Source organism: Urocampus carinirostris, chromosome 10 (assembly GCF_059441175.1).
Source record: "Urocampus carinirostris isolate Australia breed hairy pipefish chromosome 10, RoL_Ucar_1.0, whole genome shotgun sequence".
Taxonomy (NCBI): domain Eukaryota; kingdom Metazoa; phylum Chordata; class Actinopteri; order Syngnathiformes; family Syngnathidae; genus Urocampus; species Urocampus carinirostris.
Genome location: NC_142358.1, coordinates 22,108,061 through 22,127,924, shown reverse-complemented (window position 1 = coordinate 22,127,924; position 19,864 = coordinate 22,108,061). Strand labels below are relative to the sequence as shown.

Sequence of the window (19,864 nt, the reverse complement as noted above, 5' to 3'; positions counted from 1 at the left end):
TCAGTTTATCAAAGGTTTTCTGCTTTGTTTTTACCGTTGTGTTTCGTTGTCTGTGCAGGCCCAGGACTTTTATGTGGAGATGAAATGGGAGTTTACCAGTTGGGGTCAGTATACAATTCCTTCCTTCCTTCCTTCCTTCCTTCCTTCCTTCCTTCCTTCCTTCCTTCCTTCCTTCCTTCCTTCCTTCCTTCCTTCCTTCCTTCCTTCCTTCCTTCCTTCCTTCCTTCCTTCCTTCCTTCCTTCCTTCCTTCCTTCCTTCCTTCCTTCCTTCCTATTTTCCTTCCTTCCATCCTGCCTCTTTGTATCCAGCCCTCCCTCTGATCGTTCCTTCCTTCCTTCATTCCATCCTGCCTCTTTTTATCCAGTCCTCCCCCAGGTTCTTCCTATCTTCCTTCCTCTGTCTTTCTATGCAGCCCTCCCTCTGTTCCTTCCTTCCTTCCTTCCATCCTTCCTTCGTTCCTTCCTTCCTTCCTTCCTATTTTCCTTCCTTCTTTCCTTACTTACGTACCTACTTCCTCACTTTCTTCCTTCCCTCCTTCTTTTGTTCCATCCTTCCTTCCTTCCTTCCTTCCTTCCTTCCTTCCTTCCTTCCTTCCTTCCTTTCTTTCTTTCTTCCTTCCTTCCTTCCTTCCTTCCTTCCTTCCTTCCTTCCTTCCTTCCTTCCTTCCTTCCTTCCTTCCTTCCTTCCTTCCTTCCACTTAGACCAGTTTCCAAGTTGTAGATATTTTTGACTGTTTATTCTGCCATTTTATTATACATATTTCATTACATCAATGTTATCAATTTTATAACTCCTTCCTTTGTATTCTATATAACCTACGTTTTTTTTTTTTCTTTCCTCAGTGCCACTCGTGTCTCGTATCTGCCCCAGCGACACTTACAGGGTTTGGAAGAGCGGCCAGTGCCTCCGCGTCGACACGACTCTCACCGGATTTGAGCAGATGACCTGGCAAAGAGGAAACCGAAGCTTCATTTTCAAAGGACAAGGTAAAAATGTTGGGTCATATTTGCAAACTATGCTCTGAAAGATTATGTCAATGTCAGGATGACATTGCAGTGTGAAAATCCCTATCAAGAGTGACATTTTCACTTATTAATGGCAGAGTCTTTCAAGCACATTCTGATATTCTTTAGTCACAAGACAGGAGTAACATATGGAACAAAACCTAAAGTTATGCAACTGTACTTCTGTATTTTCTGGATTATAAGGCGCACATAAAACCCCAGATTGGGAAAGCAACTCATAACGCGGTGCGCCTTATGTAGCGCAGAATCCAGTGGATACAATTGGTAATGCGTTCAGTAGTTATAGGTCAGCTTTACCTTACGAGGTTTAAGGTTGTACTACTGTATTTGGGCAATGATCGTGAAATGATTGATCAATCAGTAAACATTGCTATTGTTGGAATTAAATATTAAAATGTACCGTTTACCAAACTGTTTGAATTAGTTATCTGACTCCATTAACCAAACACAACCTACATTCACCCAACAATTTATGCACGCTCGTTTCTTGATGTAAAATATGAACAAGAAACCGACATTTTCACATGGGGGCAGATTTAATTTCATTAACAATTTAACTAAGTGCACTCCATCAAAAATGGCCGAATTAGTCGAATTAGTGTTGCTGGCGTCTGTGTGAAGCCTCTTCTGAAGTCTTCTAGCCTTCTCCTCTCGGCCCACGTCTTTCCGCAAGATGGTGTGCCGACTCCTCCCATGGGCTCGCCAACGAAGCCCAAGGTGGGCTTCACAATCTCAGAGACGAGCACACCGATGTCTGTGGTTTCTCAAAACAACGGAGAGCGTTTCTCAAAACAATGCCTGCCGTCCTCTGTCATCAGGGCCTTTCTGCGTCTGGATGTGCTGATTATCTTATCAGCCTTACGTCCCGTTCCCGCCATTCCTGTAAACAATATTTCCTACCAGGGTGCCCTGAACTTTCACTGCTCGTTGAATAAAGGCACAGTCAGTAAATAACTACAGCATTAAACTCACTAAATGCAACTTGTATTCAATCGTTTAAAATCTTTTATAGTCAAATGTATATAAGATATTCATAACATTCTCCACAAATATTTCATATGGCCTGATTAGACCTATCTATACAATAGCAGTTTCCCCGAAAACCTTGCACACTTTATTGCAGTGAAAGTGGACGTGAACTTGAAGTGTAACAATTCAGTCAACCCCTCAAAATAATCTGTGGCATCAGACCTATCCATACATAGTTTTTTAGATATTTATGTACTTATTCTCCTTGCCCATGAGGACAGTACAAGTCCTAAAAGTGACCATAAAGAGAACTAACTGGACTGTCCATACGTATAAATAAAATTTGTAGCTGAATGTTTTAAATGTCCTAATTATAGCTTTCAATTCGTCAAGAAGTGACAACAAAACTGTTTTCAATATGTAACCATTTTTGGTCAGTAGCAGTTTCCCCAAAAACTTCACTTGTTAATTTTGCCTGCAAACTACTATTATTTGGGCTTTGGCGCCACCGACTGGTGTAGTTGTGTGAATGTGAACACTCAGAAAAAACATCTTCTTTTCTTAAAATTGACTCCATGGCACTGAAGAGAAAATTACCAATATCCTGGGAAATGCATTAAAATATACCAGGTTTATGATATATCAAAGATTATGAATTTTAATGGATGTCTAAATGTCCAAATAACGTGCATGGCATTTTGGTGTATAGTATGTGGTTGGTTTCCAAATAAAATAACATATAAATCACAACAGAATGCTTTTCTCAACATATACATGTTCTTACAACCTGTGGAAAATTTGATCTTCCAAGTTCTTATTTCTGAATGTTTTATCTTCGAATGAAAACGCAGAAATCATGAAAATGTACATAATATGTACCTGCATGCCATGGGTGAATGAAGAGCCCAACAAATTCACACAGTAGCTCTTACTGTAGTCTCAATTTAATTCACTTTATAGTCTGGTGCGTCTTGTGTATGAAAAATATATGACAGAAGACTGATTTAGTTGTTGTGCCTTACAATCTGGTGAGCCTTATAGTGCAGAACATATGGTAATCATAAACCTGTTTAATGATAAACAATCACTGAGAGACGCTGTGTTTACTTCCCCATGCATCCATTGGCCTGGTGTCCCAAACCAGACTCCAATGCGGAAGTGATCGAAGTGGACCATGACAGGCAGCTGGCGTTCTGCGAAACTCTGTGCGTCTCGTCCCTTGCGGCTCTCTCCCCGGGTCGGGGGAGAAGTGGAGCCTGCAGCGCTATGACGGCCGGTTTGGGTCTGCTAGGGGGAGTGCAGCCTAGTGACGAGCAGGTGGCGGCCCGACTGTCGGCTGCAGTAGTGACTACCCAACTGGACACCCGCAACATTGCCTTTGAAAGGTCAGATGCTCATTTTTTAACCTGTTTGCCATTCAAAATATTGAGAATGGACACTATGATATGTAGACCTACAAGAAATACGGTGGTACCTCTTTATATGAGCGCCTAATTACTTGGAGAAATTGGGTTTTCTTTCAACAAAAGTGTTGGAATTAAATATGAAAATGTACCGTTAATCAAATTGTTCGAATGAGTTATCTGACATTAACCAAAACCAAACCTACATTAACCCAACAATTTATAAACGCTCGTTTCTTAAGGGAAAAGTGAACAGGAAGGCTGACATTTTCACACCGGGGAAGATTTAATTTCCCTAACAATTTAACTAAGTGTACTCCATCGAAAACGGACGAATTAGTGACGTTGGAGTCTCTGGGAAGCCTTTTTCTCAAGTCCTTTAGCTTTCTCCTATTGGCCATGTTCTCCCCGCATAATGGCGTGCCGACTCCTCCCATGGGCGCGCCAAGGAAGCCCCCTGGGCTTCACCATCTCGTAGACGAGCGTCCCGATGTCTGGGGTACTCAAAACAACGGCTGCGTCAACAACGTCTGGATGTGCTGATTATGTTATCAGCAGTACGTTCCGTTCTGTAAACAATCTCTTCCACCACTTATGCCTGCCCTGAACTTTCACTGCTCATTGAATAAAGGCACGGTCAGTAAATAACTATAGCATTAAACATAATAAATGTAACTTGTTTTCAATTGTATAAAACCCTTTGTAGTCAAATGTATAAAATCCTTCAAAAGTCATGCTCACCATGCGTAGGAGAACATGCAGTTCCAGAGGCTACAAGAGACCAGCCGAGACTGCTTACCGCTCGTGACTGCTTACCGCCAGTATCAGACTGTCAAGTTTGCGCATGCAAACTAATACAGGCAAAACGATAAAAATACAATTTTTTCTTTGTTTGTACGTTTCTTTGAAGCAGCGGTTCTTAACCCGGGTTTGATCGAACCCTTAGGGTTCGGTAAATCACTCTCACATGGTTCGGTGGAGCCTCGGCTGCAAAAGTGGTCGGATAATATGTTCAATACATCTTTGTCAACATTCCCCTATTTGACAACTGTGTCAGATTGAATATGTGTCTGGAATCGTTGAGATTTCGGTACCCATTCAACTAAAACAAGCAATTTGCCAGATACTTCCCTGCTCGGGCCTCATACCCAGCATGCGTGAGACGGCCATTCACGTTTGATGATGATTCAGCAGATGTGAATGATGAAAAACTCAACAAAATCATTGAAATTCAGCAGAACCAAGTTCAACATCAACTCTTTAGAACAACACCTTCAACGCTTTGGTTTAAAGAAATGGAAAAGTATCCAGTTATTGCTAAGAAAGCCTTGGAGTTTTTTTATACCATCTGTTACAACATATTTTTGCGAGTACAGTGGAACCTCGTTTTTCGAACGCCTCTCAGTTCGGACAAATCGGTGTTCGACCCAAAATTTCGAGAAATTCTTGCTTCGCTGTCCGGTCAAAAAATCTGAGTTTTAACGCTGGTACGCTAGGGTGCGATGCTGAGCGGCGTACGGGTGTTTTAGCCCCTAATTATGCCTCCGAAGAAGGTCGGTGCAAGCAGGACAGGTGAAAAAAGACAAGTTGTTCGCACAACTATTGCCTTTAAGAAAGACATAATAGCTAAATATGAAAGAGGTGTACGAATTTCCGATCTTGCTAGTGAATACAGCATGGCTAAATCTACTATCAGTACGATAGTAAAGAATAAGGAGGCTGTGAAATCGAGTGATGCGGCTAAGGAAGTTAGCGCTATAAGCAAGCAACTGCCGCAAGTTTTGGAAGAGGTCGAAAACTTTTGATGATTTTTCTCTCCCCATCGTCCACCACAAAGGTAAGAAATCCTATTCATAATCCTTTTTTTAATTTCTACATGTTCATGTTAGCGTAATCTTTCGTACGGAAGATTACGCTAAGGCGAACGTACGATTAGCCTGGGTTAGCTTCATGTTTACGTTCATGGTAAACATTCAGGGTGTTAGAACGGATTAAAATGATTTTACATTACTTTTAATGGGAAAAACGTTTTCGGTGATTGAACAAATCGGTTTTCGAACAGGGCTCTGGAACGGATTATGGTCGAGAACCGAGGTTCCACTGTAATCTTTTTTCGAGCTTAGCATAAAAACAACAAAAAGGAACTTTACTCTGAAAATTACATCCGGGTAGCACTTGCCAAGGTGAAGTAGTTTGTGAGTTAATATACTTTGTCAGTTTTGTTCTGCACAGTTTGTTTCGTGCTCCAGTATACAAAATTATATTTCATGAAAAATATATGTTTTACTTTACATGAAAGTAGGGTTCCGTAAATGTGCATATGAAACTGGTGGGGTTTTGGTAGCTCAAACAGGGTAAAGAACCATTGCTTTAAAGTTCCCCTAACTTAATTTTTAGTTGTAAAGTAAGTGTGTAAATATCATCAACATTCTCCCAATCTTATATTTGTTAAGTCAAGTCAAGTCATTTTTATTTGTATAGCCCTAAATCACGAAGAGTCTCAAAGGGCTTCACAGATTATTACACTATATTACACAGACTATTTTTCAGCCGACGAGAAGAGTAGGTTATTCATATGCTATGGAGTAGAAGTGAGTTTTAAGTTTAGATTTAAACATTTCCACTGAGGTTGCAGATCGGATCTCAGAGGGATGAGCATTCCACAGCACCGGTGCCCGGATGGAGAACGCTCTCGAACCAGCAGAACACTTCTTTGCTCTTGGGATCACCAGAAGACCGGCACTCTCAGATCGTAGGCTTCGGACCGGGACATAGGGGCAAATCAGATCTGAAAGATAAGAGGGAGCAAGTCCATGTATGATTTTGTATAATACTAAGAGGACCTTGAAATCACATCTAAGGCTAACTGGGAGCCAATGCAGGTTAGCCAAAATCGGTGTTATGTGATCGTAATTTTTTGTCCTAGTTAAAAGCCTCGCTGCGGCATTTTGTACCAGCTGAAGAGACTTGATTCTAGACTTCGGGAGACCAGAGAGTAGTGCATTACAGTAATCGAGACGGGAGGTAACAAATGCATGAATTATAATTTCCGCATCCGACTGAGACAGTATTGAATGGATTTTAGCAATGTTACGAAGATGGAAGAAAGCGGTTCTAGTAATTTTCTTTACATGCATTTCAAAGGATAGATCAGGGTTAAATATGACACCTAAATTTTTAACTGAGTCACTCTGTGTGATGTGACATTTGTCAATGTTCACAGCAGTTTTTGAGAATAAGTCACGGCATTTAGATGGACCAATGACTAACATTTCGGTCTTTTCAGAGTTAAGACGCAAGAAATTGAGTGACATCCACTCTTTTATCTCAATGAGGCAGGCCTCCAAATTTCCACAGTTTAGTGTGGGAGATTCCTCCAACGGAAGATATAGTTGAGTGTCGTCTGCGTAGCAGTGGAAGCTGATATTGTACTTGCGAATAATATCATCTAATAGAAGCATGTAAATGCTGAAAAGAAGGGGGCCAAGCACTGAACCCTGTGGAACACCGCAGGTAACATTAAAGGGCTCAGATGTCATTTCACCATATTTGTCAACCTCTGCGAATTGCTCCCCTTCTTAATGATTGTAAATCCTCCTTAATGTATCCTTCCGTGATAGTAAACCTTACAAACACAACGGGGCAGCTATTTACTCACAGAAAGACAGACATTCTTAAATACCGCAAACATATAAGAAATATGAGATTTTCCATATGAAAATTGTATTACGGCATACACGATGTGAAATGATAAAAAAAACCTGTAAATTGACAGGTATGCGATCTCAATGACTCCTTCTTGCAAACGTCCCCCCATCCTCCGCACCACGCCTACACATTTGTTACGCCGTTCATCATAAACTCACATTATATGTCTTTAATATCCTCTCATTTACCTTATTACTGTATTTTTTCATGTTTATTTACTATTTGAATGTATTTTTAGTGATCAGGAGATGCGTTTTATAGCTATTGTCAGGTTAAAGGTCTTTATCGCGATATTAAAATTGATGTTCTGACTCCAAATTATTGAACATAAACCGTCCATTCAAACCGATATTAACCATAGCTTCACCTTTCCTAACAATTATGCGTGCTCGTTCTGGAAGAAAGAAGACCAGGAAACCATTCAGCAGAATCACCCGAGATTTTATTCCTAACATCAAAAAACGAATACAGTATCGGGGGCTCGGGTCCCTCGCTCAATACAGTGTGTGCTACCCTGTGGCCATCAGGGAGAGACACTTTTCTCAAGGACCCCAAAGAGTTATCTATACAATATTCAAATCAAGACAGCAAAACACTACCTACTCCCATTGTATTGGTTACATGACATCTGCAATCTGTTTCTTAACATGCTTATTGACTCTTCTACGGCAGTCTCAAATGACGCCCTTTCTCGACTGGCTGGGGTGCATTTCCGTAAACACCACACCATCTGGCTTCCCAGGAGCGGGGATTCTTCGCTCGACCTTGGGGACCCTTCCCTTTGGTTTCTGTTATGTCTTTCTAGCGATTGAGCCCCCAAAACAACTTTGAAACAGCACTATTCTACTTACTTGCAACACAGCCTTGAATTATTAAAAACAGTTAGCATTGCACTACATGTCTGCATAAAATAATAACATCCTTCACAATTTAGGGTTCATTTGTATGCTTTAGGAAGGGCTGTGAAGGGCGGTGAAGCTAGTAAGAAGAAGTACCACTATATTATTTGTATGCCACATAAAACCCACGGTTAACGCTATTGTTATACAACCTGACATCCCTGCAGTAGCACTGTGGGTGTTCGAGTCTGTTGGAGAAGAAGCTGCTTGAGGTCCCCAATGTCTCATACACAGCGCAAGAGGGGTCATATATGATTGATATCGTTTTTATTTTTTATGTCTACCTACGTTCTGTATAGTGTTTAGTGGGTAATTTGACATTGAACTAGTTTGAGGAATCTCCAACCAAACAATTTTACTTTTATCCCATTGCATGCACCTATATCAGGGGTGGGCAAACAATTTTGAGCCCCGGGTTGCATAGGGTTTAAAGAAATGGAAGAGTGCAAAAAAAAAATGCAGATTTATTGATTCTTTTCCTAGTTAAAACCTCAAATCTGATACCTTGGCAATACATGAGAAACAAATAATAATAATAATAATAATAATAATAATTTCCTTGTATTGTCATTCTGTGTAACAATGTACACAGAACGAAATGTCGATTGCACCTGACCCGTTGTAGCGAGCCGATGCAGCCGCAGCCAACAGAGGGCGCCGCCGACCACTTTTTAAGTCTTAGGAATGACTCGGCCGGGGCGCGAACCACCGACCTCCCAGTCTCAAAGCGGGCGCCTTACCATCTAGGCTAATAATGTAGACGTATCCAATTTGCTCTCATTTGCTGATATGAATAAATTTGTGTGCAGACATCTGCTTTTACATCTTATATTTGTTTATAAATAGATTACAGTAATTTTATCAAATTGATTTCTTAACACTCAGAGTTAAGTCCAACTACCGTAAATTCCGGACTATAGAGCGCACCTGATTATAAGCCGCACCCACCACATTTCGGGAGGAAAACCGTTTTTATACATACACAAGCCGCACCTGTATATTAGCCGCATGCGCCCACACTGAAAAAACGCAATGCAAACACGAGATTTTTTTGGTTTGAACAAATTTATTGACACTAATAACAGAAAACAATCATGACAATCTCAACAGCAATTAAGCACATTCACAATATTATATTCCAATATGACGTTTTTAACAGCAAACACAAAGTGAGGTTTGAACAACCCTTCTCGAAAATCTTATTAGCAATCAAACATGAGATTAACCCATACCCGATACAGTCTAATAAACAGCCGGCAAAATGGATGGACAATGATACCGGTACTTAAAGTTTGATGCAGACCTGCAGAGTCCGGGTGCCCATTGAAAGTAATCTAAGGAAAAAAGTGTAGATTTCCAAAGGTAAGGGTGGGAAAAATATATATCCACTATTGTCGGCCGCGTCCACAAACACGTCTCACCTTTACTCCACTTCCCGTCAGCCCGCGTTTGCCCCGCCCCTTCTTTCTCATTTGTTCGTACAAAACATATCAGAACAAGTTTCTAAAATAAATACATTACAAAAATATACAGTTGCAAATACATATTATACATGGTTACACATATTTACAAAGAAAGACGGTACACCGAGAGAGTTTTCAAAGCTTTAATAATAATAATATAACTTTCATCCCAAACCGTGCCTGTAAAGGGTAGCAAAACGCTACTAGGAACACGCTCGCAACACAGTTAACAGCTCTGTTAAAAAAACATACCATTCATGCAGCAAGCACGGTAAACCATCCCCATCTTCCTACTTATAACTGACGTCATCAAAGTTGTCTTCCTTCAGTGTGGGAAAGAGATTTTGTCATATAGACGTCGTCCCACGCTCTCTTATTCAAACACTCGCTAGCATCACGCTCGCAAAGTAAAATTTGCGTGCGGTAGCTCTGTTTCCTTTTATATCGGACTTCTTGATTGCGTTTAGCTTGAAAGTTGCATCATGTACCTTTATATATGCAATTTGCATGATGAGGATATGTCTACGCTAATGGATTTGTGCACAAGCTAAGAAGTTGCAGTCTAAATCTTACCTTTTATACTCGAGCGCCGCTGGGGGCCGTTAGAAAAATTACATAAATAGGCCGCATCACTGAATAAGCTGCAGGGTTGAAAGTTTGGGAAAAAAGTAGCGGCTTATAGTCCGGAATTTACGGTAATATATTGGGTCCTTTTTTAGACACTAAATTTAGTAATGCGTAATAAAAAAAAATTCAAAGTCAGTTGGGCTAGTTTAGAATGGATTTTTTCTTGCTTGAGATCTGATAAAATAAATACTGTGCATGATAAAAAATAGCAAGTATTGGACAGAAAAATATAGCCACCTATTAGAATGTTGGCTTCAAGCGCAGCACACATTAGTGCCTTATGAAAAAATGTTATGAGTACAGTTTCATCAGTTTCTTACCTCTATTTCACATGCTATTTTCACATTTACACGGCGCTTTAGGCCTATGTTGATAATTTCAACACTGCTGGTGTTGGGCCAAAAATGTCTACTTGCAATTGAGTGCCGTCTTGTAATTTACTTTACAGAGGTTTATGTTGTTTTTGGTATGGTGTCCAGCCTTTTGATTGTGTATTTGGATGGTTTCCAACAGGTGCAAGAGCCAAGCCGGGAGATTTCAGTTTTGCATTCAACAATTACAATGCGATGACAAACTCATCCGTCATTCTCTGATCAAATGAAAAGTTTTGAGTTTTTTTCAATATTTAGAAGAGGACAAAGTCCTGCTGCAGTTGGAAAGAGCTACACAGAATCCAAGGTGTAACCCACAAGGCACATTTTTCTCATTCACATTTACCTTCCTTTCCCTCTTGTTCAAGATCTACGACATTTTGAGTGTTTTATATTGCTCGTTTCGGTTTTCTTACTGGTATAATGAATCATTAAAAAGATCAGTACCGTTACATAAATGATCTATTCTTGTTAGTCTGAATCAATTTTTTCTAATTGGCTTATGAATTATTCCTGTAATCGCCCGGTGCCCTTTTGATGGTTGAATTAGCCTATTTTAGCCCAACTCAATAAATATACAACTCAATAATAACATAGAGAGGACACTGTAATAACATGATATGATCTCAGCTTCTATATGTTTGGTAATCCATGCTATAAATTGTGTTTATTGCAGGAACAAGACGGGTATTCTGGGCTGGAGGAGCGAAAAGACCGAAACTGTGAATGGATACGAAGCCAAGGTAGAGAGAGTCAAGTCACATTTATTTGTTTAAACCCTAATCACAAAACGTCTTAAAGGACTACACAGGCCAGAATTGTGGTAATCCCCCTTCCAGGATGACCAGGGTGCAATTAATGTTGAATTGGGTTGCAATACACAAGACGTGAACATCAATAACAACAGGTAATATGTAAAATTGTCCAAAAAGTCCATGACAGCAACGACGCAGTTTCCCATAGATGATAACATTCGTCAGGTCAAGTTGCTGCGCCGCTGAGTCATCCCGATATGTACTTCTTACTCATTTTACCATCAACCAGGCAGCCGTAAAGGACAGGAAAAGAAAAGTATGAGGTCGGCATTAATAATAAGCAATAAAATAAAAGTGTGTCTTAAGTCTAGATTTTGCAGTCTGTCTCCGGAAGCAGAGAATTCTGCAGCACCGGGGCCCGGTTGGTGAACGCTCTCAAGCCTGCTGATTTCTGCTTGGCTTTTGGAGTATTAAGTACACCAGCCTTTTACAAGCGGGACTTAGAGGAAAATCAAGCCTGATAGATAAGAGGGGGCAAGTCCATGCAAACATTTATACGTAAGTAAGACAACCTTAAAGTCACAAATTAGGTGGACCGGGAGCCAGTGCAAGTTATCTAATATTGGAGTGATATGGTCAACCTTTGATGTCTTTGTCAAATTTCTCACTGCCGTATTTTGAACCAGCTGCACACCTTTAATGCTAAACATCAGGAGACCAAAGAGAAATACCTTAGAGTAATCAAGCCGAGAAGTGATAAACGCATGGATTATAATCTCAGGTCCGTTATTTTTTATTGTATATACAGACGTTCCCCTACTTACGAGCAAGACAGGTTACGGACGATTGTTCGTAAATTGAATTTGTTCGTAAGTTGCTTCAGTGCTATATTTTGTATGTTTAAGGCTTGTATACGTAACCTGTATTGTTTTGTACTAAAAAATAAATACGCTCTTTAAAGATAAATAAAGTGAAGTTTAACTTTTAGAAGATAATCTTCAAGACTTAGGCGACTTCCTCCTCTGTGGTAAAAAGTGGCCAAAAAAAAGCAATCCAACCATTTTCTCAACCGCATCAAGCTTTCTTATTCCACTTTCATTTCAAATGAAACGGCTCACCTCTTCTTTAAACTTTACACCAACCAGATGGAATGGATGCACGAGATATTGATATGAAATGAAGTGATCTGCATTTATATAGTGCTTTTCAAGTCAATGAAAACTTTCCAAAGCGCTTTACAATGTGCTTCACATTTTATCCATTCACACACACACTCACACGCCAATAGCGGCCGTGCAGCCATGTAAGGAGCCAACCTGCTTATTGGGGGCATTAGGGGTTCAGGGTCTTACCCAAGGCCACTTCGACATGTAACACGGAGGAGCCGGGATTCGAACTGCGATCTCTTGATCCCAAGACGAGCGCTCTACCTCCTGAGCTACTGCCAGCAAGACAGACTTTATTTTATTACTTTATTAAACAATAAAAATGTCAGAGTTCTTAGCGCGCTGGAGATACAGTACAGTATGTTTACACACAAACTGGGAAGAGGAAGCCGGATTTATTCTTCGGGGTGGATGCTGGGTGACCTCTCACAGCGCCACCACACATCGGTAGTGGCGGAAGGAAGCACTACAGTAATGTCCGGTACTCGGAAAAAGGTGCAAACAATACAAAATCTAACTTACAGCAATGTTTGGATATTTTTCGACATCCCGACAAAAGTGTTCATATATACCATTTTTCGTAACTGTATTGTTCGTAAGTAGGCGAGCGTCTCTAAACGACTAGTTGAATGAATCATTGAAATTATTTTTTTTTTTTCCGGCAACACCACAATTTTTGGCTCAGAACAAAGGAATTACAAGCAGAGATAATGTATCAAAAACAAAAGTATTTGAGAAATCCAAAAAATACATTCAATTACAAATAAAGATACGTAATGTTCAAAAAGAAAAATAGTCATGGGCAGCATAAACGCTGGTCTTAATCTTTTTTATGTAATTTGTGAGGTAGGTTTCTGTTTTCTTCTTTTAATTTGAATGTTTCTTTCCTGCAAGATAAAATGGAATGGCGGAAGGCAGTTAAAACTTTTGCTTCATTCACCCTTTGGGCACAAGTTTATTTATTATATCTTTGTAATGCATAGCTGTTTTTATGCAAATATTTTGTTTCTTGCTTTCCTAATTAGTGGTTGATGTTGTTTTTTTGTGCTGTGCTAAATGAAAAATACTCAAATAAACAAACAAACAAAAAAACAAATGGCGTGCTTTACAAAATAAAGTTATTTTAAACTCTTCGATTGCTTGCCTGCTTTTCAAGCTGCTCCATTTTATCGCCAGGATTCATCTCGGCAGTGAGTTTTAATGGCCTCTAACAAAACGTTGAGAGAAAGATGTTTCTATTGTGACAAACAATATAGATGCTCTGGATCTCATTTGTTTGGTGAAGCGCCACGAGGGATCGATCCCAGACAAGTGTCAGATATCGAGGGCCATCCATCACTGGCTGTTTAAAAGCAATTGCGACCGACCTCAGCAGTGATTGCTATTTTCTTAGCTGATTTAAAGTTCGGCGCATAAATGGACAAGCTCGGATCTGATACTTTCTTTCCTGTTGTTGTTTGACACATAGTGATACCTTTTTATATGAGCTTAATTTGTTCCAGGATTGTGTTTGTAATGAGCAAATTTTCCCAATGAAAATACAATTGGTCCGTTCCCGACTCCCCAAAAGCATCAAAGCGAATCCTAAATAGCTGTAAAACACATCTTCCTGATTACTAAAGCACACTCAAATAGTAATCAAACATAAAAATATACAGTTACATGAAAAATAGGACGATATTAACAAAATAAAATGCGAGTTTAGGATAAGAAACTTCGCATGGAGGCAGTCGCCGAAGGTGCATGTGGGGTGATTAGCAAGGAGGAGTGACGGAGATCGCATGCCTGTCAATTTATACATTTTCCTCTTATTTAATACAACTTTTGATCGTTTCAAATTGTTTACCTCGTATAAAAAATGATATACGGGGAAAAAATAAGACACCAATCTCGCCGTCAATCTCGTGTTCCCGTTTCGACTCTAATCCGGATTGTCTCGTACACTGCTAGCAGAAGACAACGTCCTTGTAGATTGATGATATTGTCGCAGTTTTCTACAAAATCTGTCTTGCTGTAAGTAAATAGGTGCCGCATTAGTTTTGTAAGATTAAATATTGCTTAATCAGGGGATCTGCAACCATTAATACAGGGAGCAATTGGCTAAAGTATGAGATCAAGACACTGTTGATGAGATGTAAGCTCTTACTTTACACGTAAAATTAAAGTAACTCCAACTTTAAGAGTACACACAAACTATTGTTACAGCACATTGTTTTGCCTGTAGTAGTTAGCATGTGAAAACTGAAACTAGCGGAGGGTAACGGTGAGCAGTCATGAGCGATGAGTCCTAGTGGTAGCCTCTGGGAATGCCTGTGATATAGATTTTTCTAGGGCAGCACGGCAGCGCAGTGGGTAGCGCGTGTGCGGCACAGTTCTAAGGTCTTGGGAACCTCCTTCAAATCCAGCTACCGATCTTACTGTGCGGAGTTTGTATGTTCTCCCCGTGCTTGTGTGGGTTTCCTCCGGGCACTCCGGTTTCCTCCCACATTCCAAAGACATGCATTTCAGGTGGATTGGCCCGTCCAAATTGCTCCTAGGTGTGAATGAGCGAGCGAGTTGTCTGTCTCTGCCCTGCGATTGGCTGGCAACCAGTTCAGGGTGTCCCCTGCCCACTGCCCGATGATTGCTGGTATGGGCTCCAGCACCCCCGCGACCCTATTGAGGATAAGCGGTGCAGCTAATGAGATGTGATAGATTTTTCTTCCAAGTATAACTCAAAATTCTCGAGTTCACAGCTGCTTGTATAAAGAGGTACCACTGTATTTGACTTTGCCAATGTGGTGACTATTAACATGATATTGTGAAAGGCTGGATTTTTGTACTATATTGTCGTGTGGTTGATGTTTCTCTTTTTTATTTTTATGATAGCAATAAAAACAAGTCGTTACCCAGCATAATTCATACTTTATTGCCTGCTCATCCCGCATCACCTTTTCTATTATAGGTGTACGCCGCATCAAATGTGGAGCTCATCACTAGGACCAGAACGGACCACCTGTCAGACCAGAACAAGAACAAGATTAAAGGTTCCTATTTTTAAAATCTGTTAATATTAGAAGTTGTAATCATGTAGATAAATAGATAAAGAAAAGGACAAACGGTAATAATGATAACAATATAATCTCAGTTTATTTAAACAACATGCACGGCCACAACAGTGTGAAAGAGGTGTCTATATGACAGCAAGGTTAACTAACTAAGTAAGGCAGAGGTTAGTTTAGTAAGGTGAATGCAGAAGGGCAGTGCAAATATTCAAAAAGGAGAAATTCCTCTGCCAATTCCTCTGTTTATATGTGGCTGTCACGTGCTCATGTGCAGTAGAGCTGATGGCCACCGCCCTAGGGAAAAAGATGCTCCATAGTCTATTTGTTTTTGTTTTGATGGCTCTGCACCATTCTCATGAGAGTAGAGGGAGAAACTGCCAGTGATCAGGGAGGCCACCGCTCATTCACTGTGAGTACAGGTTAGGCACAGCATATTTCATGTTTTTCCTCTGAGCTGGGCAATTTTGGCCCAAAAAATTAATCTCCTATTTTTCAACAACAACAAAAACGATTTTACGTAGAAATAATACAGTCAAAGTATTACAATTTTTTTCACTTAATGATAAATTGTTCATTGTTTATGGATAACTTAAAGGCCCGGGTCATCGGGGGACCACTGAAGACACAACTCTGAACAGCTCTCTCCTCTGCTGACGGTTGCTGGCCTGAGTTTGGGTTGGGCAATGTTGGAACCTGTCCATTCTTCGATGTTGTCGGACCCAGTTCTTTTCTTCCTTTCCTTCTACTCCCTTCGACTGTGGCCAAGAAAATGATCTTGTTTTGAATTAATTTCCTCAGGCGAATGTTGAGGGGTTTAATTAAGAATGATGACGAAGCATTAGGACCCTTTTCCAGTTCAATTTCAAAGTGTTTATTGTCATACGCACGGTAAAGAACCACGATTCTCTGCACAATGAAAGTCTTACTTTGCTGTCCACACAGTTGCCAGCGTAATAGCACTAAGAAACTATATACAATATAAAAGAACATCATGAATATTTAAATGATAAAAATACAAGATGAACTCAAGATTAGTTAAGGCAATAAGATACAAACAGATAAAACAGAGTTGAAAGTAACTGTAGTGCAAGAATAGTCCAAGTATGGTCCAGTTGAAAGTGTCTGTAGTGTAAAAGTGTCTTTAGTGTGCTGAACCAGTCTGTGGTGTATTGTTCGTTCAGCAGCCGTTTAAGAGTCTGATGGGAGAGGGGTAAAAAGAGTTCTTTAGACGGGTTGTCCTGTATTTCACACTCCTGTACCTCCGTCCTGAGGGCAGAAGTGTAAACAGTCTGTGGGTGGGTGGGGTCCTTAATGATGAAAGCAGCCCTCCTGTGGACTCTGCGTTGGTATATGCTCTGCATATACCTCTGCAATGAAGAGTATTTAACGTTGTCATTTTTTGGACTGCGCTTTTTGTGTAAGAATAATGGTAAACCACCTCAGCCTTAAGATTACCAGTTGCTCATTTGTGCCCAGATTATTATGCCAATCAAACCTTTGACGGAATGGCTCATTCCTTTTCAGACTTTATTTTAAAAACCTACCTCAAAATTCACTACCAATAAAAGCTACTCCTCAAAACCAGGAATTCTCTGTCACCCATTGGCTCCAGAACCTTCTCTTGTATGCCTTGTTCAGTTTGTGGACTTCACACAATCTTAGTGAGATGTATTTTTCACTGATATTCTACCAATGACAGTGGTAGCAAATTATGTATGTGTTAGAGGCAATATGTGAGGATGTTAAAAACTACTGAGCTCAGCACGCAGCCACGTGGCACACCTTGGCCTCAGCCCTAGGCCAAGTATAGATGATGTATTTTCTGTTCACACCACTTGTGTCCTTTTGGTGAGAAAAGTCAGTGATACATAAACATAACAATCTGGGAAGCCCCCGGTTGCAGAGTTTGGATACCAGTTTATCTGGGATAAATAGCCTCCTAAGGTGTGTTTGGATGCTCCGGATGAGAAATGGCTGAATGAAGCGTGATGGAGACTGCATTTGAAAAAGGTCCCTGTGGCTGTAGGGACCTGAGAAGACTGGAAACAATGTGACATGTGTTTCAGTATGAGCATTTTATTATAAAGGGATTCAGTGTTACTGTGCGCTAATCAGTGAGGTAAGCTAAGACTTCTTTGGCACAGGGGCAGAATTGGATGATTTGATGCAGATGCTGACTGTGGACAACCTCAACGAGAGATTAGGGCGGTCAACAAATTCCTCTCCCCATGATAATAGTTTTGGATCACTTCCAATGTTGTCAAATAAGATCAGGCCTAAATATATTGCTGCCTTGCCTATTGACCCCAGAGAAGTTGGCGTAAACCACACAACGTCAGGTTTCAATACGTTTCTTTTGGGAACATTCCTATACTATTATTTTATTTTGGAAAGCATAGTCCAGTAAATAAGGTACTACTCAGTAATATTTTTATTCCCTCACGGAAGACAACTAGCCGTTAGGGGATTAGTAAGCCAAACAGTATTTATGGACGTTTTTTTAAACTGCTACATGGGCCTTTTATGTCTGAACAGGTGGGAAGACTCCGCTGCAGAACTTTCTCGGGATTGCAGAGCAACACATGGGCCCAAACAATGGGGTGAGTGCAGGGATTGGTTCCATTTCTCAAGCTAAGAAACCCCTAAAAGTGTAAGGTCAGGAGGAATATAGTTAAATAAATTGTTTTTATTTTACATAACATGAGGCTCACCTAGAAAGAACTGACATGATTGCCATCTTGCTGCTGTTGGTACCCCCAAAACAATATAAACCCAAGTTTTTTTCCTTCTTGGTTTTTTTTTGTTTTGTTCCTCTTTTGTCTTTTTTTTCCTTTTGTTCTTTCTACTTTCCTGTTTTTTCTTGCGTATTTCCCCTTTGTCTTCTTATATCCCTTCAATTTCATCTTTTTGTTATTTCTTGTCCTTTCTCTTCCTTTTTCCTTCCTCTTCCCATTCCCTTTGTTTTATTTTCTGCTTTTTCTTTCTTTCTTTTTTACCTTTTATTTTTCTATTCTTTTTGTCTTCTTGTTTCTCTTCTTTAAAAAGTAATAGGATGCAGTTTGATCATTCTGTATCTCCGTAATTTGTATTCCTTCTTGTGCTTTGTAGCTTTCGTTTTCGGTTGCATGAGAAAATACTGCGACATCTAGAGGGCACCCCGCAAGACTAGGGGATAAGCGGCACAGAAAATGGATGGATGCACGGATCTAGTGGGCAAATAATACACATTGTCCCTTTAACTTTCATATTAAGGTGGGGCCTCAAGTGACTTTGAGACCACTGCTTCAAGCGTTAATTTATCACTGCAATGTTTACACTTAAAAAGTAAACTTTTGACACTACCTCTTATCAACGCATGTTAAATTAACACTGGTTATGTTACTATGTAGCACACTTTTTTAGACTGCTACTCAAACTCCAATCTGAGTTGTCATCAATACCGATACAACATGCCTAGGGCCTAGGCCATTACTGTATACAAAGCATGTTAAAAAATGCCTTTTCAATCCCAACATGATAATTTCTTTGATATTTAATTTCTTTAATGGCAATACAGTATACCGATCCTTTAATTCCAGGTTCCTGATTTGAGGATGGTATTGGCTACCATTGCAAGTTTGTTTGTTGGTTGGTTGGATTCCTTAACCGCTTGGGTTGTAGGGGCACCATTTCCTGTGATGTGTATTGTGCAAGTACAGCTTGGTGGCGCCCATCCCTCTCCAGTCCAACACATGCTTCCACCCGGTCTCGAGCTGAGACCTTTGGCGGGTTAGGTGAATGTGCTTACTAAATCTACAAACTACTTTATGAAGCCTGATTTGTATGTGTGTGTATGTTGCTTATAGGCTTCAAATCAGCTGAGCCGATTTTTGTGAAAATGTGTATAATGTTGTACTTTAGGCCTCAGCGAGTTTCTTTAACTAGGTTTTGTGTCATGCCCAATAAATCTGAACGAAAACGATAAACATCTGTTTTCCTGTGGTCTACTTTTGTGGGGTCTCTAAAGCACTTTGGTGCCCAGATTGGGTACTGCTGCTCCCGACCACTCCAAGCACTCGATTCCAATCTTCTATTGATACCAGCACCTTGATTGATGCAATTGTTATTTTTATGCACATGTTTCAAAAAGGCCGGTATCGGTACTCAACCATCCCTAGTGTTTACTGTTTATGGCCTATCTCTGCAGGGCCTGGTGACTCAGATGTCAACTCCGGCAGTGACCAATCCAGCAGCTCTTAGTGCAGAAGAATACTTCAACCCAGGCTGCTCTCCCACATTGAGGGACATTGGCCACCCGTGCCAACTCACCACCAAGACCCAGAGGTGAGGCTGCAGTGTGCTAGCTAACACACAGCTGTGTACAAAAGCAGGGATAATCAGCTAAGCATGCACATTTTTGTTTTGTTTGCCAAGTAGCTTTCACATTTGCAAAC

At 40.3% G+C, this 19,864-nt stretch overlaps 1 protein-coding gene across 1 annotated transcript in view; it reads left to right on the top strand.

The window, feature by feature from the left end:
- The window catches only part of ankrd13b (ankyrin repeat domain 13B), a 70,402-nt gene that overhangs the window by 29,771 nt on the left and 20,767 nt on the right, over nucleotides 1–19,864 (top strand). The window contains exons 4-10 of the mRNA XM_088345544.1: nucleotides 59–104; nucleotides 844–987; nucleotides 3,140–3,380; nucleotides 11,143–11,209; nucleotides 15,332–15,413; nucleotides 17,967–18,031; nucleotides 19,618–19,754. Coding sequence (XP_088201670.1) covers nucleotides 59–104; nucleotides 844–987; nucleotides 3,140–3,380; nucleotides 11,143–11,209; nucleotides 15,332–15,413; nucleotides 17,967–18,031; nucleotides 19,618–19,754 — 782 coding nt within the window. The remainder of the gene's footprint in view (nucleotides 1–58; nucleotides 105–843; nucleotides 988–3,139; nucleotides 3,381–11,142; nucleotides 11,210–15,331; nucleotides 15,414–17,966; nucleotides 18,032–19,617; nucleotides 19,755–19,864) is intronic.